At 34.9% G+C, this 18,288-nt stretch overlaps 1 protein-coding gene across 5 annotated transcripts in view; it reads left to right on the top strand.

Annotated features, from left to right (window-relative positions):
- Nucleotides 1-18,288, top strand: part of SLC25A40 (solute carrier family 25 member 40) — a 206,643-nt gene that overhangs the window by 185,062 nt on the left and 3,293 nt on the right. For all 5 annotated transcript variants that reach the window (XM_037836597.1, XM_037836598.1, XM_037836596.1 and 2 more), the window contains exons 6-10: nucleotides 3,332-3,399; nucleotides 4,566-4,690; nucleotides 4,984-5,157; nucleotides 9,996-10,105; nucleotides 12,352-12,433. In XM_037836597.1, coding sequence (XP_037692525.1) covers nucleotides 3,332-3,399; nucleotides 4,566-4,690; nucleotides 4,984-5,157; nucleotides 9,996-10,105; nucleotides 12,352-12,433 — 559 coding nt within the window. The remainder of the gene's footprint in view (nucleotides 1-3,331; nucleotides 3,400-4,565; nucleotides 4,691-4,983; nucleotides 5,158-9,995; nucleotides 10,106-12,351; nucleotides 12,434-18,288) is intronic.

The raw sequence follows: 18,288 nt of genomic DNA, 5'->3' as shown, positions 1-18,288 counted from the left end.
CTTTTATCTAGAGGTCTATCCGTTATTTAGAGTGTTGTATTAATGTCTTCAACTATTATTGTAGAACTCTCTCTTTTTTCCTTCAACTGTGTTAATGTTTACTTCGTGTATTTTGGGGGCTCTGTTGTTAGGTTCATATGTTTGTAATTTTTGTATCTTCTTGGTGGAGTAACCCTTTTATTAATATATAGTTGCCTGCTTTGTCTTTTGTAAAAGTTTTTTATCTAAATACTATTTTATTTAATATTAGTATACCCACCCTATGTTTTGTTTGGCTACTATTTAAATGGAATAGTCTTTTCCATCCTTTCACTTTTAACCTATTTGTGTCTTTGGATTTAAGATGAGTCTCTTGTAAACAACATATCATTGTACCATGTATTTTTTTTTTCCATTCTGCGCATCTCTGCCTTTCAATTGAAGAGTTTTATGTGTTTACACTCAGAGTAATTATTGATAAGGAAACCATTTGGTTTTGTATCTCTCATACCTTTTTTTGTCCATCTGTTGCTGCCGTCTTTTATTGGTAGTTGATCTCTTGTATTAAAAAAAGTTTGAGTCTTCTAATTTCCTTTTCTGTGCATTTTTCAGATATTTTCCTTCTAATTATATTGTAATTCACATTTAAGATCCTAAATCTGTAATAATCTAATTGTAATTGATACCACCTTAACTTCAATTACGTGTGGTATCTCTGTTCTCCATTCAGTCCCTGCTCTTCCTTTGTGTTATTGCTTTACATACATTACACATTACATTTTTGTATATTATAAACTGCATAGTCCAGTGTTATAATTTTTATTTAAAATGATATATCTTTAAAAGACGTTAAAAGGGGAAAGGGAAAAATATATGCTCTTTTATTTTTACCCTCACATTTACCATTTCTGCTTTACTTCCCCCCTGAAGAGTTCAGTTACTATTTGGCATCATGTCTCATCATCCTGAATAATTTTCTTCCACATTTCTTTAATGCAGATTTTTGGCCATGTAGTGTCTCAGTTTTTGTTTATCTGAATTGTCTTTATTTAGTATTTTTGAAGGATACCTTAGCTGCATATAGGTTCTGGCTGAAAAATCTTTTATATTATCTTAAACATGTTATTCCTGGCCTCCAGTGTTTCTGTTGAAAAGTTAGCCTTCATTAGTCTAGTTCTTTCTCTATATACAATGTCATTTTTCTTTGTTTTGTTTGTTTTGTTTTGTTTTCACTGTTTGTTTTTATCCTGCTAGGGATTTTTTGAATTCTAGGTTCTGTAACTTGATATCTTTCACTATTTTTGGTAAGATTTTGACCATCATTTCGTTAGGTTATTATTTTTTTTTAATTATTCATTATATTGAGATATATTCACATACCACGCAGTCATACAAAACAAATCGTACATTTGATTGTTCACAGTACCATTACGTAGTTGTACATTCATTACAAAAATCAATCCCTGACACCCTCATTACCACACACACAAAAATAACCAGAATAATAATTAAAGTGAAAAGGAGCAACTAAAGTAAAAAAGAACACTGGGCGCCCTTGTCTGTTTGTTTGTTTGTTTCCTTCCCCCACCTTTTCCACTCATCCATCCACAAACTAGACAAGCGGGAGTGTGATCCCTATGCCCCCCCCAATCCCACTGACTCCCCCCCATAAGCCACATTTTTATACAATTGTGTTCAAGATACATGGGTTCTGGGTTGTAGTTTGATAGTTTCAGGTATCCACCACCAGCTACCCCAATTCATTAGAACCTAAAAAGGGTCGTCTATATTGTGTGTAGGAGTGCCCACCAAAGTGACCTCTCGGCTCCTTTTGGAATCTCTCTGCCACTGTAGCTTATTTCATTTCCTTTCACATCCCCCTTTTGGTCCAGAAGATGTTCTCCATCCCACGATGCCGGGTCTACATTCCTCCCCGGGAGTCATATTCCACGTTGCCAGGGAGATTCACTACCCTGGGTGTCTGATCTCACGTAGGGGGGAGGGCAGTGATTTCAACGTTAGGTTATTTTTTTGCCCCTTTCTCTCTCCTCTACTTTTTGACCGTGAATGTACTCATGTTTTACCTTCGATATTGCACCATAGGTCTTGGAATCTCAGTTCTGTTTTCTTCACTGTTTTTTCTCTCCCTTTTTTTTTCCAGTTGAATAGGTCTTTCTTCAGGTTCAGTGATGACACTTTTATTCTGCTGTCTCCATTCTTCTATTATGTCCATTAGTGAGTTTTTCATTTCAGGTATAGGATTTTCATTTGGTTTTTTTTTATAGTTACTGTTTCCTTGCTGAAATTCTGAATTTGTTCATGCTTTATTCATGTGTTTTTCTTTAAGGTTTGAAGATATTTATAATAGTTGCTATTATATGTTCAATGTGCATCATCAGAATCATCTCAGTGTTAGTTTCTGTTGACTACTTTTTTCTCTGACTTTGGGTGACATTTTCTTGTTTCTTTGTGTATCTAGTCATTTTTTAATCGCATGCTGGTCATTACAAACAATGCATTGTAAAGTCTCTGGTTTCTTTTATGCCCTTCTTGAGAGTCTGTTTATTTTAGAAAGTATTTAACTTTGGCTGGACTGAACTTTGACTTCCTTGTGGTGGGCAGCAGCTGAAATTTTCACTCAATCTTCAGTTGTTGCTTTTTTTGCCAAGTCACCTATTGTTTTCCCCTGGGCTTGCATAATTTAGTGGTGAGCCAAGGTTTGTGGCTGATTTAAATGCAAAATTGGGGGCTTATGCCTTTGTAACTCCTCTTCCATGTTTCCCCCTTAACTTCCGGATTATTCTGTCAGTTCCAGGCTCTGTCTTTTCTGCCATCTTGAGTGAGGAAATGCCATGTTCCTTGTCACCCAAGCTGCAGGTTGATTGGGTAGTTCTGCGGGTAAAATGCCGCAAATTCGCAAATCTTACCTACAGTAATTTTCCCTCATTTTCTAGTAACAGTTGTTAATATTTTCCCCAGATTTCATAATTGTTGTCTGTAAGAGATTTTGTCTGACCAATCCTCTGCCATTACTCCGTTTCCTTTTTACAATAATCCTTCCAAAGCTTGGTTTTTGAGCCCTAGTTAGAAAAATCGAGAGGTTAATAATATAGGGTTGAGTATGTAAGCAGAAATTATCACCCAGAAAATGTTTCATTTTACTTTTGTTTGAAAGTGAAGAAAAATTCCTTGTTCTTATTTTTTAAAGACTAGGCATACGTAAATCTTAGAAGCTTGTATTTTAGAAATAACTGCTTAAAAGAATCAAATTACCAGCCAATTACTACTATATACTTTTTGTATATCAGGTTCAGAGATATATTTTGACTAGTTTTTCCCATTATAATTTTAGGATGCCTTTTTGAAAATCGTTCGAAATGAGGGCATAAAATCCTTGTGGAGTGGCCTTCCACCTACACTGTAAGTTGAAACTGAGTATGTTTTGTACTAATTAATATTTGTTGCTTTATTTTATAATCAGCATGATTGGACAAAGTCTTGCACTTTTAATGTTAGAATTTTAAAATTTCCAAAGCATTTTTTTGAGGGGGGGTATCACATGACTGCCTACACATTTGATGATTCACTAATAGGTCTCAAAGGACTAGATAAAGTTATACTCATGGCCAGAGTTTATTAAAGCACGATCAGTAAGGGGGAAAGACTCATCAGGCAGAGTTTGGGGTTGACCAGGCATAAGCTTTCAAAGTCCTCCTTCATGGGATTGCACAGAACTTGGAGTAAAAAGAACTGTGGCAACATGTGTGAAGTGATTCTGCCTCAGGAAGCCCACCTGAGTCTCAGAGTTCAGGGATTTTTTTCAGAGTTGGTCATGTAATATATTCTAGTGTGTGACTAATTAAAATTACCAAAATTCCAGACCCCCAGAATGAAAGCAAATGTTCACTACAAATTTCATTGTTTTCCCAAAACAACCGAGAAATTGGCTTAGTGTTCCAGATATACAAAACAACCTTATCATGGCCTGTGCTCCAAGGGCTGAATTTCCAGGTCCTGGCCAAATGTTAGGTATGAAACAGGCCCTCTTAAAGATAGATGGTTTGAGTGTGGTAGTTTGAATTGTGTACCCCAGTTTGGACATGTCTTTGGTTGGGTTGGCCTAAAAAAGCAGTATTGCACTCTTAGATCTTTATGAGTCTTTATTGAATGAGTAGTGTGGTAGTTTGAATTGTGTACCCCAGTTTGGACATGTCCTAAAAAAGCATAATTTCTTTCTTTTTTCTTTTTCATTTTCATTTTCAAAAGTATGAATTTGCTGTTCTTTCAGCTTTTCCTTTACTAAAATATTGACAAGTGGACACATGTTAAGATATATCATGATATATATATTTTCTGTTCTAAAGACAATTTTAATTCTCTATTAAAGAGCTATTATGTGAATTGTTAAGCACTAATAATTTCTAAAATAAAAGAAAAATTGATCTCATAAGATGATTTGTTGTAGTTTTCAAATTTATAGAATATATGAGTTTTAGCTTATATTTAATACTAGTTGAATTTAATTTAGAGACTGTTTAAGACCTGATAATTTTGAACAAATTTTTTTATTTGTATGTTTCTAACAGAGTGATGGCAGTTCCTGCAACAGTTATTTATTTTACTTGCTATGATCAGTTAACTGGTTTTCTAAGATATAAACTAGGAGAAAATGAAAGTCGCACACCAATTATTGCTGGAATTGTAGCCAGATGTAAGTAATAAATCTCCTATATTTTCATTTTGATGTATAATATTACTGGAACTGTCCTTGAAAGAGTTGAAACAAGAAAGAATAAGGTGAAAATGGACTTTAGGAAATACATTTATCAAGGAAGAAAATCTGTGCCATTGTGTTTGAATCATTAAAGATTAGGTTTTAAGATTTGTAGATATTTCAGAATGAAAGTTTAAAATTTATTAGAAAATACATAAATATTAATTTTTGCAAATGAATTTACATAGTACATGGCTTTTTAAAAAATTGCATTTCCTTGTTTGTATTAGTTGGTGCAGTAACTGTGATAAGTCCATTAGAATTGATTAGAACCAAGATGCAGTCTAAGAAGTTTTCTTACAAGGAATTGCATCAATTTGTCAGCAAGAAAGTATCTGAAGATGGTTGGATTTCCCTTTGGAAGGGCTGGACTCCTACTATTCTTAGAGATGTACCTTTTTCAGGTAGGATTTGTCTTACTAATACCTTCTAAATTTGGAGTAGTTTTGTCTTATTCATGTATTACTTTAAAATCAACTAGATTTTAAACAACCCTTTAAGTTGAAGGTAAATTTTTTTCAGTGACCATAAACCCCTAGTTCAGTATTGCGCTCTTAGATCTTTATGAGTCTTCATTGAATGAGTAGTTTGGTAGTTTGAATCGTGTACCCCAGTTTGGACATGTCCTTGGTTGGGTTGGCCTAAGCTATGGGAATTTTTTTTTAAATGCATTTTTATTGAGATATATTCACACATCATACAAACCATCCGAAGTATATAATCACTGGCTCACATGGCATAGTTGTGCATATATACCCATGATCAATTTTAGAACATTTTAATTACTCCAGAAAAGAAATAAAAACAAAAAAGAAAACTCAAATCCTCCCATACCCCTAACCCCCCCCCTCTGTTATTGACTCATAGTATTGGTATAGTACATTTGTTACTGTTGATGAAAGAATATTAAAATATTACTAACTGTAGTACATAGATTGCAATAGGTACATTCCCCCCATATACCCCTCTATTATTAACTTCTAGTAATAGTGTCATAAATTTTTTCTAGTTCATGAAAGAAATTTCTAATATTTGTACATTTAATCACAGACATTGTCCACCACAAGATTCCCTGTTTTATACATTCCCATCTTTTAACCTCCAACTTTCCTTCTGACTCTAAACCTCCCCTTTCCACATTCACACACCATAGTTATTCTCACAATAATGTGCTACCGTCACCTCTGTTCATTTCCAAACGCTTAAGTTCAACCTAGTTAAACATTCTGCACATATTAAGCAACACTCCCCATTCTTTAGGCTCATTCTGTAACCTGGTAACCTATATTTCATGTCTGTAAGTTTGCATATTATAATTAGTTCATATTAGTGAGATCATACAATATTTGTCCTTTTGTGATTGACTTATTTCACTCAACATAATGTCCTCAAGGCTCATCCGTCAAACTATTTTTTTTAGACAGTTGTATTCATGCACCATACATTCCATCCTAAGTAAACAATCAGTGCTTCTCTGTATAATCACATACTTATGCATGCACTGCTACTAGCTATATAAGGACATCTTCATTTCTTCCACAAAGAGGAAGAGTCAAAAAAAGTAGAAAGACAAAAGAAAAAGAAAGAAAAAACAATGACAGATAAAAAACAACAAAAGAAAAGATAAAGTACAATAAAAAAGTCAGACAACACCACCAATGCCAAGAATCCCATGCCCCTCCCTTATATCCCCCTCTTATAGGCATTTAGCTTTGGTATATTGCCTTTGTTATATAAAAGGAAGCATAATACAGTGTTGCTGTTAACTATAGACTCTAGTTTGCACTGATTGTATTTTTTCCTAAATACCACCCCATTTTTAACACCTTGCAAGGTTGACATTCATTTTTTCTCCCTCATGTAAAAACATATTTGTACATTTTATCACAATCATTGACTGCTCTAGGTTTCACTAAATTATACAATCCCAGCCTTTATCATCCCTCTTTCCTTCTGGTGTCCCTCATGCCCCCAACCTTCCTCTTTCAACCATACTCACAGTCATCTTTGTACAGTGTATTTACATTATTGTGCTACCATCACCCAAAATTGTGCTCCAGACCTCTCACTCCTGTCCTTTCCTATCTGTCTGTAGTGCTCCCTTTAGTATTTCCTATAGAACAGGTATCTTGGTCACAAATTCACTCATTGTCTGTTTGTCCGAGAATATTTTAAACCCTCCCTCACATTTGAGGGACACTTTTGCCAGATATAAAATTCTTGGTTGGTGGTTTTTCTCTTTTAGTATTTTAAATATATCATATCACTGCCTTCTTGCCTCCATGGTTTCTACTACAAAAACACAATCCTTTTTTTTTCTTTTTTTTCTTTTTTTAGCTTTATCAAAAAATTAAAAAAACAAACAAAACCAACATTTCAAACAAAACAAAGCAAAGGAATTAAAAAAAAACAAAACATACTGCATCTTATCGAGCTTCCCTTGTATGTGATGGATTGCTTTTTTCTTGCTGCTTTCAGGATTCCCTTCTTGTCTTTAACATTTGATAATCTGATTATTAAGTGCCTTGGCATAGGTCTATTCAAATCTATTCTGTTTGGGGTATGCTGCGCTTCTTGGATCTGTAATTTTATGTCTTTCATAAGAGATGGGAAATTTTCATTGATTATTTCCTCCATTATTACTTCTGCCCCTTTTCCCTTCTCTTCTTCTGGGACACCCGTGACACGTACATTCATGTACTTCATGTTGTTTAATTCCTTTGGATGTTGCTCATATTTTTCCATTCTTTTTCCTATCTTTTCTTTTGTGTGTAAGATTTCAGGTGTCCTGTTTTCCATTTCATGAATCTTTTCTTCTGCTTCTTGAAATCTGCTGTTTTATGTCTCCATTTTGTTTTTCATCTCTTGTGTTGTGCCTTTCATTTCCATGGTTCTGCCAATTGCTTTTTTCAGACTTTCGAGTTCTTCTTTATGTTTGCCCAATGTCTTCTTTATATGCTTCATTTCTTTTGCCATATCTTCTGTCAACTCATTGAATTGGTTTTTGAATTGACTTAGCATATTTATTTGAAGATCTTTAATTAGTTGTTTCAATTCCTTATCTCAGTTAAAATGTAAGTTTGTTCCTTTGATGGGCCATATCTTCATTTTTCCTTTTTGATTTGTAGTTTTCTGCTGTCTAGGCATCTGGTTTCCTTGATTACCACAATCAGATTTTCCCAGACCAGAGGCGCTCAGGTCTCAGGAGGAGCTGTATTCAGTATCAGGTTTCCCCGAGGGTGAGTCCTAGAAGATTGGTAGACTTGCCTGTGAGGCCTCTAGATGCTGTGTTTTTCCTGTCCTGCCCAGTAGGGGGTGCCTGTCAGCACATCGCTCCCCTCTGGTGCAAAGAGTTGTTCTCCCTTTAATTCTCAGCAGACCCTGTCCTGGCCAGAGACTGAGAGTGTGAGGAGCCAAGCTTAAGTAGTTTATGGTTTAATTGTTTTCCCCCAGGCCCTGTGGTCTGAGTTCTGAAGGCAGGGCAGCCACTTGAGCTGGTCCCCACCCCCCTTTTCTTAAGGAAGATACACCCCCTAGGGAGTTATCTTCTGCTCTTGAATTCCTCCTTTGACTCTCTGACTCTGTTAGCTCCATGCTTGCCTAGGTCAAGTCTGAGAACTGAAAATGCCTGAAGCTTTCTCTAATGAGCTACTCAGATTGAGAGAAAAAAAGAGAGAGAAAGCCCCTTATTGGAACCAGTCCCTGGGCCCCCAGTTTCACCTGTTGGCCAGAGATAGTACCTGGTCCTCTGTTGTACTTTTTTTGGGACATAGCCTTTTTCCAGTATTCTAAGCTCAGCCGTCTCCAAAGGCCTCTGTATTTTTTCCATCAGTCCCACCTCCTCTGCACTGGGAGTGACCTCAAGATACTTTCCTGTTTGTTAGGGGTTTATCTGTGCTTGTAGCTTACATTCAGCAGCCCACATTTGTTAATTAAAACTGCAGTTGGAGCTTGGTTGAGCTACATTCCTTTGCTGTCAGCAGGGACTGCTTCTTTATCCCACAGTGAAGTTTTGCAGCTCAGCCTGCTGTGCCCGGACGCCATTTCCGCAGTTTTTACTTACAGCTTTTATGCTGTGATCTCAACTCTTCTACCCATTCCAGACTAGTGTATGATGTGTGAACAGTCATGGGTGTTCCCCAACAGATGTTCCAAACTATTTACTAGTTGTTCCTGGCTATTTACTAGTTGCTCTAGAGGACTAAATAAATTCCACACCTCTCTATGCTGCCTTCTTGCCCTGCCCTAGCAATGGGAATTTGTTGGCTCATAGTTTTGAGGTTAGAAGTCCAAAATTGAGACGTCAGGAAGATGATGCTTTCTCCCAGATGAGTGTGGCATTCTAAGTCTAGCTGCCAGCAATCCTTGGTCCTTGGCTTTAGCTGTTCTGTCACATGGCAATGCGCATGGTGGTGTCTTGTCTTTTCTTTTCCAGGTTCAGTAGACTTCCAGGTTCTGGCTATTCCCAGTGGCTTCTTTCTCCACCTGACTTTCACACTGTTTATAAAGGACTCTAGTATTCTGGATTAAAGTCCAAACTGATTTAGTTGGGACACATCTTAGCTGAAGTAACATCCTGAAGTCAACTTCTTTACTATGGCTCCATACCCGGCAGAATGCAGATGAATACCAAGAACGTGTCCTCATTGGGGTACACAATCCATTACACCTAGTTTTCCAAGAAATTTGTTTGCTTTTAATGTAAAAGGATTGAATTTTATCAAGTGCTTTTTCCATCAGTTTTAGATGATCACTTGGGTATTATCATTTAATCTGTTAATGGGTGTAAGGCATTTAAAGTTTTAGTATGTTAACTACCTTTGCAGTCCTGTGATAAACCTAATTTAGCCATAGGGTATGTGTGATTTTTTATGAAATACGTCTGGCTTAAGTTTCCTTATTATTATTTATTCTTTTAGGATTTTTACACCTATATTCATGAATGTGTTTGGCCTGTAGATTTCCTTTCTGTTACTGTGCTTGACAGGTTTTGAAATTAAGGTCCTACTTTACTGATACCTAATTCTTTGCTTTTGAGACTCCTAGAATATTACTGAGAATTTGGCTCACCACCACCGCTCCCCCCTTTTTTAAGCTCATGTAGTATATGTTTCTAAGCAGAAAGCAAGGTGTGTCGTGGTTAGAATTTTTCTTTTCCTTTAATATATAACTTCATAAACATTTTATTTTAAAGTCCACATTTCATTTCTATATGTATTCATTTCATTCTCTGTTTTTATAGCAATATACTGGTATAACTATGAAGTTTTAAAGAAGTTGTTGTGTGAGAAATACAGTTTATATGAGCCAACATTTATGATCAACTTTACTTCAGGGGCATTGTCTGGTTCGGTAAGTTTATTCTGTTGTTCATATTAAAGAATAATAGTAATTAGTGTGTTATTTAAAACAGTATAAAACATATAGTATATCAAGTATGTTGAGATAGCACTTTTGGGCTGCATTGCATTAAGAATTTTCTAAGCATTTACTGTGTTTTATGAGGAAATCAGTTATTAGACATTAAAATATTTTAAAATGTACTGTTGAGATAGCACTTTTGGGCTGCATTGCATTAAGAATTTTCTAAGCATTTACTATGTTTTATGAGGAAATCAGTTATTAGACATTAAAATATTTTAAAATGTACTTTGTGTTTATGTTTTTATTATATTAAGAATACATTATATTTTTTGAAAAACTTTTGGATATTGTTAGATGTTTACAATTGTCATAATAATAATGCTTTTTTTTGATAATGCTTTATTATTTACAAGACATTTTGCAAAACATTAGTTCATTAAATGCCAGTAGATCTGGATAGGTAATATTTCATAGGGTAGCATCCCATATCTGTAATTGGGTTGAATAGAAGCAGTTTCATCTTCTGTTGCTAACTCCTCTTTCTTTGAAAATATTTTGGCTTGGTAAGTACTTAAGAAGTTATGATCAGAAAAAGGGGAATCTCAAATGTCCATTTTGGGATAGTAGAGAATCTACCTGCCTTTTCCCAGCCCCTCCACTTAATGGAATGTCACATAGAGGACTTTCTTTAAACAGATTTGTATCATCATGACTTTGGCTATAAAAAGTTTTCTTGTACTCATATACTTCCACAATGAATTTGTGATTGACTTACAGTGAAACACAGACATTGGAACTATGTAACAACAAGGGTGAAAGAGGCAGAATAAAGTGATAGAGATCTGCGGGGAAATACTAGAATAATTATATTAGAAAATCTAGGGTAAGAGAAGCCCCTGCAGTTGATTTTAAAACTTAGATATGAATATTTTCAGGTCTAAGATTGTCAAATTAAACCTAGTAAATTATAAGCCTATTGAACCCAAAAAAACTATTAGTATTTTTGAATAGATCAAAGGGATCTATTCAAGGGTTATAATGGCATTAGAATGTTGTGCAGCTTTTCAATAATATGAAGGAAAGTTCTCTATTTTATTTCTTCTGCTTAACATAGAAAATTTATTTTTTAATGATTTTGTGTGCATGTATGTGATCCAGAAAATGCTGCTACCCTTTGACAGTTTTCAAATAAAGATTTGCCTCTGCCCCAGAAAGATCATATCCATAAGACATTGTACAAATTGCCAGCAAGTTGAATAGCAGGCTTAAAGCGTATCAATTTACAGATGCCAAAAGAGGCTCATGTAGCATTGTATCTGTGTTTTGCAACTCCATGGTGGATTTTGAAGTTGGAGAAGCAGTAATTGATTTTATCTTGCCTGAGATCTTTGAAACTGATTTGATTTCAAGAACTTAAATCATCAAGTTTTGGGGTATTGAGTTTTGAAATGAAATATAATTGATTTTTAAGATGTGTTTTATGAACATATTGACCAATGTGAGTTGGGAAGCAAAAATAGAAACAAGTTTTACTTTATCTGACTGTTGTATCAAATATTGCAAAAACATTCTTAAAGGAATTTAGTTATTTTTTTAAAACATCTCTCATGCCTACTTAAAAGCATTACTGGAAATAATTGTTAAATTGATTCATTTTGAAAACTGTTTTAAAAATGTGATTTGTTAACTATTTTAATTACATTTTACAAATATTTTGAAACTCCTAAAGTAAAGTTGTATAGAACTAAAAGCTAAAAGTCCATTTTATTTACCTAAATTTAATTTTTAATTTTATTTGCTTTTGAAACATTTGTTAGAAAATTTTTAATGCTTACTAGATTCTTTAGATTTTCTGCTTTAAAACGTATATACCTTCATTTGTGGTAAAGAAATAATGGAAGTCAGTGGAGCATCAGATAACTGTGAGCAGTGGTTTTGGGATCAGCAAGATCTAGTGGGCTCTGTGCCACTAGTAGCTGTATGAACTTAGGAGAGAAGTGGTCCTTTTCTGAGAATGAGTTTTATTTACCTACTCCAGAATGTTGTAAGAAATACAGATATGTTTCTATTTTCTTTAATAAAAGTATCTCTTTAAATATATCTGGTTTTAAGTTTCAGTTTAGTTATGATATTCATTATCCATATTATATAACGTACTAATTAGAAGAATGAAAAAAGTATTTTAGGGAAAATTAAATGGTAAATTTAAAATAAATAATTTTACTCTCTGATAGATTGCAGCTGTTGCAACTTTACCATTTGATGTGGTAAAAACACAAAAACAGACACAACTTTGGATATATGAAAGTCATAAAAGTAAGTTTAATTTAAAACATTTTAAAGATGCCATGAAAAGTTTTCTGTTTTTTTTCTTCCAGATATTATGTTAGGGATACCTAAAATAGGTAAAAGTTGTTTTGTTTTGTTTAACCCTCTGCTGCCCTGTTATTTACTTGAATGAAACTAATATACTGTTAGTATAGAATACCCAGAAAAAAATACTCTAAACCCAAACAAAAATTTTAAGAAATCTTAAAGTCTGATGTATCTTCCCTGCCATCAGTTGTCTCATACTTGCAATGCTGAAGATCAAATTATCTGTCATTCAAAAGCCAAATTGTTTTATTATATTTTTCCTACAGTTTGTTTTCATATCTATCTCAAATTTTCATTTTTCTTCTCCTTTTAAATATTCTTTCAAATAAACCAACAAAGTAAATCTAGGCAAATCAGGATGAAGGAGGTGAAGTTACTAGGAAATATTTCTCTCAGTATTTTTTTATTTTGTTAGTATGTGTATACATTTTATTTGCTCTTTTTTTTTTTCCTCTTATTGTGCTGGCCTTTTTTTTTTTTTTTTTAAGAAGTGGGGAATATGAGAAAGTAAGATTGAGACATTTATAAGATTACACAGTTGGCTAGTAGCAAAGAAAGTAAGAGAGCACATATCTTTGAATTATTAGCCACTATTTGTACTAAAATTACTCTGGTTTTACTAAAGTTTTGCTTATATCTGACCTAGTTTTAGACAAATAATTGTGCATACATATCCCAGATAACTCCTCTATTCCCCGTAACTCATTTAAATAGCATAATAGTATAATAATAGTATACTTTGTGGCATTTGAAAAAAATTACTGCCAGTTTGCAGTCTTATGTTTAGATGGTATTTTGATTTTTAGTATAATGAGACATATGAGTCACATTCTCTTTTATTTGTGGAATAAGGGTCATTTCTACATATCGGTTGGCAATGTATTTTGCTGAAATGTTCAGGGGGTGTTCTTGTTGGAATCAGTTCTGAGCATTGCCTGCCTCATCTGCAGTCTGCCTTTCTCTGCCTTTGGATAAAATTTAGGTTTGGGATCCTTTTTTCTTTTCATTGTGAGGATCCTTCTCTTTGAACTGCTTTCCTTTATTATCTTCAATACCAATCTCTTTTGTGTGTATGTATGTGCGTTTTGAAGTCCTTCAGCTTTGTTTCCTTTTTTTTTTTTTTTTTTTTTTTTTTTGAGGAGGAGGATATACACTATTTATTTACAGATTTACAGTTCTTTCACTTTATCCACAATTTCCCATACAAACATAAAAACTAAAAAATAAAACCACCACTTGGGAACACAAGTGTCTTTCTTTAATTAGTCTGATTAAGGGAGGGTCACAAGCCCTCTTACTCTGTGAAGGAAGCTATTGAGGCACACCTAAGGGGAAAAGGAAAAGGATTAGAAAGAATGCCTGACAAACATTCCAGATGAGAGAGACACTTAACATATACTGGCATGGTGGGGATTGGTTGGCAGTGAGGCTCAAGGTGTCATCCACTGGGGACACAGTTTGGCTTCCCAAGAGGATGAGAGCTGCTTGCCACCATCCTTCCCACCTCTCCTTACCGAATACCATGGGTATGATGGTGACAGTGAGGATACTAAGAAGAGCCCAAAACACCAGGGAAACACTGGAAACCCCTTTCCTTTCCTTGGCACTGACTAGTCAGTCCTAGCTTCTGTCCTGAATAAAATGCTGATTTAAAAATATGAAAAACAAAAGTTCTCCCTGGATTCCAGGGAAAAGGCAGAGACTAAATCATGCAGAAAGGTCTTCTGTTTCTGCAGTCCCCTCTCTGGGAGGCTGCTAGGGGTGAAGGGTAGGGAGCTGTGTCTTCACATCCATTTCTGCTGAAAAGGAGGAGGGAGCAGAGAAGATGTTCCAGAATGGCCCAGCAAGGAGTGGGAAGAAAGGGGAGGAGAGAAAAACTCAGGGACATCAATGCTTGGGATAGCTGCCATTGGTTTTAAAAGCAGTGCCGTCTGCTCGGCCATCCTCACTCTAGCAGACAACCATTACATTTCCCTCAAAGGAGGGCACTCAAAACCAACCTGCATCACTGTAGCCACTTGCCTGGCAACTTAATTGGTGCCAGTGACCTAGATTGCTTTCATGTGGTGATGCACATTATAAATATAAAGTCGTATCTGCTACAAAGAGGACATATATTTGTACATCCTTACTCATGTACATAATAATAACACAATTTACACGTAATATCTTGGAGTGGGTCAACATGGAAAAAGGGTTCGGAGAGGTAAAAAGCCTCTCCTCTCTCCTCTGCCCTGATCCTTCTCAAGGGACCTTTGTATACCTCGTGACTTGAGGCCCTTCCCAGATGGTTTTGGTGGGGCCAGTCTGGAGACAGAAATTCAGACATGTACCTAAATACCAATGGGTGTGTATGCATATACACTCTCTCTCACACACATACACGCATACAGACATCTGGTGAGAAAAGGAAAAATGAAATTCCTAGCCCTCCCATATAGGTCTCTTCCCAGAGTTAAAAGCATCAGTGCCTTCTTCATCTGAGAGTAGTGGTTTTGAAAAGCTGCTCCTCACTGGCGATCTAGGGCAGAAGAAGAAGTAGCCTCCTTTATTTTAGTGAGTTTTTTTCTACCTATTTTTCAGGGAAGAGTGTACAATTATTTGCTTCATTAGATTTCCTCTGTCACTGTTGATTCTCTTTAGAAAGGGTAGCAAACTCATGGGAAATTTTCCATTACAAAATTGTGTTGAAAAAGGCTTATAATAAGTCTTTAATGTAAGTTGTTTTAACCCACCAGAATAATATTTTGCATAAAAAGTAGAAAGTATAATGTTGAAACATTGATGTTTATTACAGATGAATGGTTGTTAGAGATGCAAATGAATCTGATGAATATTGGTAACAACCTTTGTTCCTGATACTAAATTTCAAGACTCCTCTAATATTATAAGCTAAGTAAAAACTGGGGGATACTAAAAGTTTATCAAATGTTCTCCCACTTCCCTATTTTAGGCAGAAGCCTTCTAGCTGTCTAGCTCCTATCTGTCTTCCTTGATAGTTCAAAATTATTGTTTCATTCTTCCTTTCATCTTCTCAGAATTCCTATTTTCCCTGTTAAATGATTTTGTTACTGTATTAGGAATATTCTCTGTGGTGTGACTTATCATAAACAGTTAATGACTGTGGCAGGGAGGTGGTGGTGGTCCTGGTAGTGATGAGGGAGAAGGTGAGGCTCTTTATGGGTGGAATCTGATGCACACTAAAGTTTGAGAGCCACTTACTCAAGTAAGTAATCATTGAAGTGACCAGCGGTGCTTTTTAATTATACTTATAACTCGGTAGCACCCCCACAGACTTTCATTTAGAGGAAGTGAGGTGGGGTTCCAGCCTGTGTATTTTAAAAATGTTCCCCAGGTGATTGTGAGTACATCCTAATTGCAACTAGCACCAATGAGGATCTTCTTTAATTAGGTTTAACTGTTACCACTCGCTGCTTTTTCTAATTATTGTTTTTCTACTTAAATCCAAAGGAGAATCCTAAAATAAGCCTTGGGTCTTAATTTTTCATGGTTGTCATTGGTCACTGTTACCTGCGTCTCTTCTTCAGTCTGGAACCAGTTGTTCAAAGGTTTAACAAGATAAATTCCTACTGTAAACTATGCTTCTTATTTGAGTGATAAATAGCCCATTATTATTCTTGTTTTTTTTTATTGTAGTAACATACATATAACAAAATTTGCCATTTTACCCATTTTAAAGTATACAATTCAGTGGCATTAATTGTATTTACAGTGTTTTGCTACCATCAACACTGTCCATTACCAAACATTTTTCATCACCTAAAACAGAAACTCTGTACCTATTAAGCAGTAACTCCCCGTTTTTCTACCTGCCAGCCCCTGGTAACCTCTAATCTAATTTCTGTCTCTATGAATTTCCTTATTCTAGATGTTTCATTAAAGTGGGAAATATTCATCCTTTTGTGCCTAACTTGTTTCACTTACCATAATGTTTTCAAGGTTCATAAGATTTTCAAGGTAGCATGTATCAGAGCTTCATTACTTTATACAGCTGAACAATATTCCATTGTATGTACATACCACATTTTATTTACGTTTTCATCTGTTGACAGACACTTGGGTCTTTGCCACCTTTTAGATATTGTGAATAATGCTATTCTGAACATTAGTATACAAGTATCTGTTTGAGTCTCTGCTTTCTTTGCAGTATATCCCTAGGAGTGGAATTGTCAGGTCATGTGATAATTCTGTGTTTAACTTTTTGATGAACTATTTTCCAAAGCAGCTGCACCATTTTACATTGCCATCAGCAAAAGCCCAAGGGTTTCAGTTTCTCCATATCCTCACCAACACTTCTTATTTTCCATTTGTAAATAATAGCTACTCTAATGGGTAAGTGGTACTCTGATTCCTTAATTGTACATTATTTATTACCCCCAAAGAAGTAACTGAGTTCCATTTAAAACTGGCTTCCTCCATTCCACAGCTCAGCTCCACCAAATCTCTTATTGCTAAGCAAAAAAAAAGAAAATATGAAATGTTGCATATAGAATGATGGTCAGTTCCATATAAGAATATGATCTCTATATCAGTCCACTTAGACCAATTCTCCCATGTTTCATCCTTTAGTCAAGTACTGATTGAGTGCCTACTCCGTGTAAAAGGCACTGTACTGGGATATACAGATAAATAAGACAGTATCCAATCCCACAGAGCTTATAATGTAGTGGAGGAGAGGCTGCTTACATTAGGATGTGGTAAGTGCCAAACCCTATAATAGAAGTAAATTTTACCTCACTTATGAATGCATTATTTTAATTTTTAAAATTTTAATTTCTGATTTCAGCTTTTTAAACCTGGCTCAGATCCACGTTTTCCAGAGATTAAACTTTTTTTTCCCCTCTGAACATATTTAATACTTTCAAATGCTTGAATGAAAATAAAAGAATCATTACAAAATTAGCTGTACTTGGCCAGTAAACTTTGAGAAAATGTTCAATTTGGGTAGTAATGAGGTAAATAACAACTAGAACAGAAGTGAGAGGACGTTTTTTATGCATTGGATTGTTTGGGAGGATGTGGAACAGTGGGACTTCTCATGCCATACTACAAAATCAGAACTGCTTTGGCTAACAATCTGGCAATATTAAGAATGCCCTATAACCAGTTGTTCTATTCCTAAATTTGTACATAGAGAAACTTTTGCACATGTACAAGCATATTCATTGTAGGATTCTTAATTATAGCAAAAAAATTGGCAATCACCTAAATGTCCGTGACATGAAAATGTTTAAATTGTGATAATCCATATAATTCTATACCATATAGCAATTGAAATTAATGAACTATATCTAAACCTTAAAAGCAACTTGAAGGAGTAAATGTACAGTATGGTATCATTTATATAAATGTATCATTTATATAAAGTTTAAAAACAAAATGCAAGAGGATGTATTTATGGATATGTTCAGATGTAGTATAAGTTTGAACACTTGCATGGAGGTAGGTGTTAAAAAAAAAACAAAACACAATGGTTATCCCTGGAGAGAGGGGAAGATTGAGGAGGGATATACAGGGGGCTTCAATTATATATACATTTAAGATCTAATAAATGCGAGTGACCAGTAAATGTATGTTTCTTTTATTATTTTCCATACTTTTTTGTATGCTTGAAATATTTCATAATAAAACAGTGTTTCCTTACACTGTAAGAAGTTGCTCATTACTTGTAGGAATAGCTTTTTAATATTGGAACTTAAGGAAGGAGATGATTTTGAGGTTCCACCAGAACTATGCCATAGCTTACATTCAGTTGATACTCCTTTTTTGTTTAT

This window comes from Choloepus didactylus, chromosome 5 (assembly GCF_015220235.1).
Source record: "Choloepus didactylus isolate mChoDid1 chromosome 5, mChoDid1.pri, whole genome shotgun sequence".
In the NCBI taxonomy this organism is placed as follows: domain Eukaryota; kingdom Metazoa; phylum Chordata; class Mammalia; order Pilosa; family Megalonychidae; genus Choloepus; species Choloepus didactylus.
This window is presented reverse-complemented; position numbering and strand designations above follow the sequence as displayed.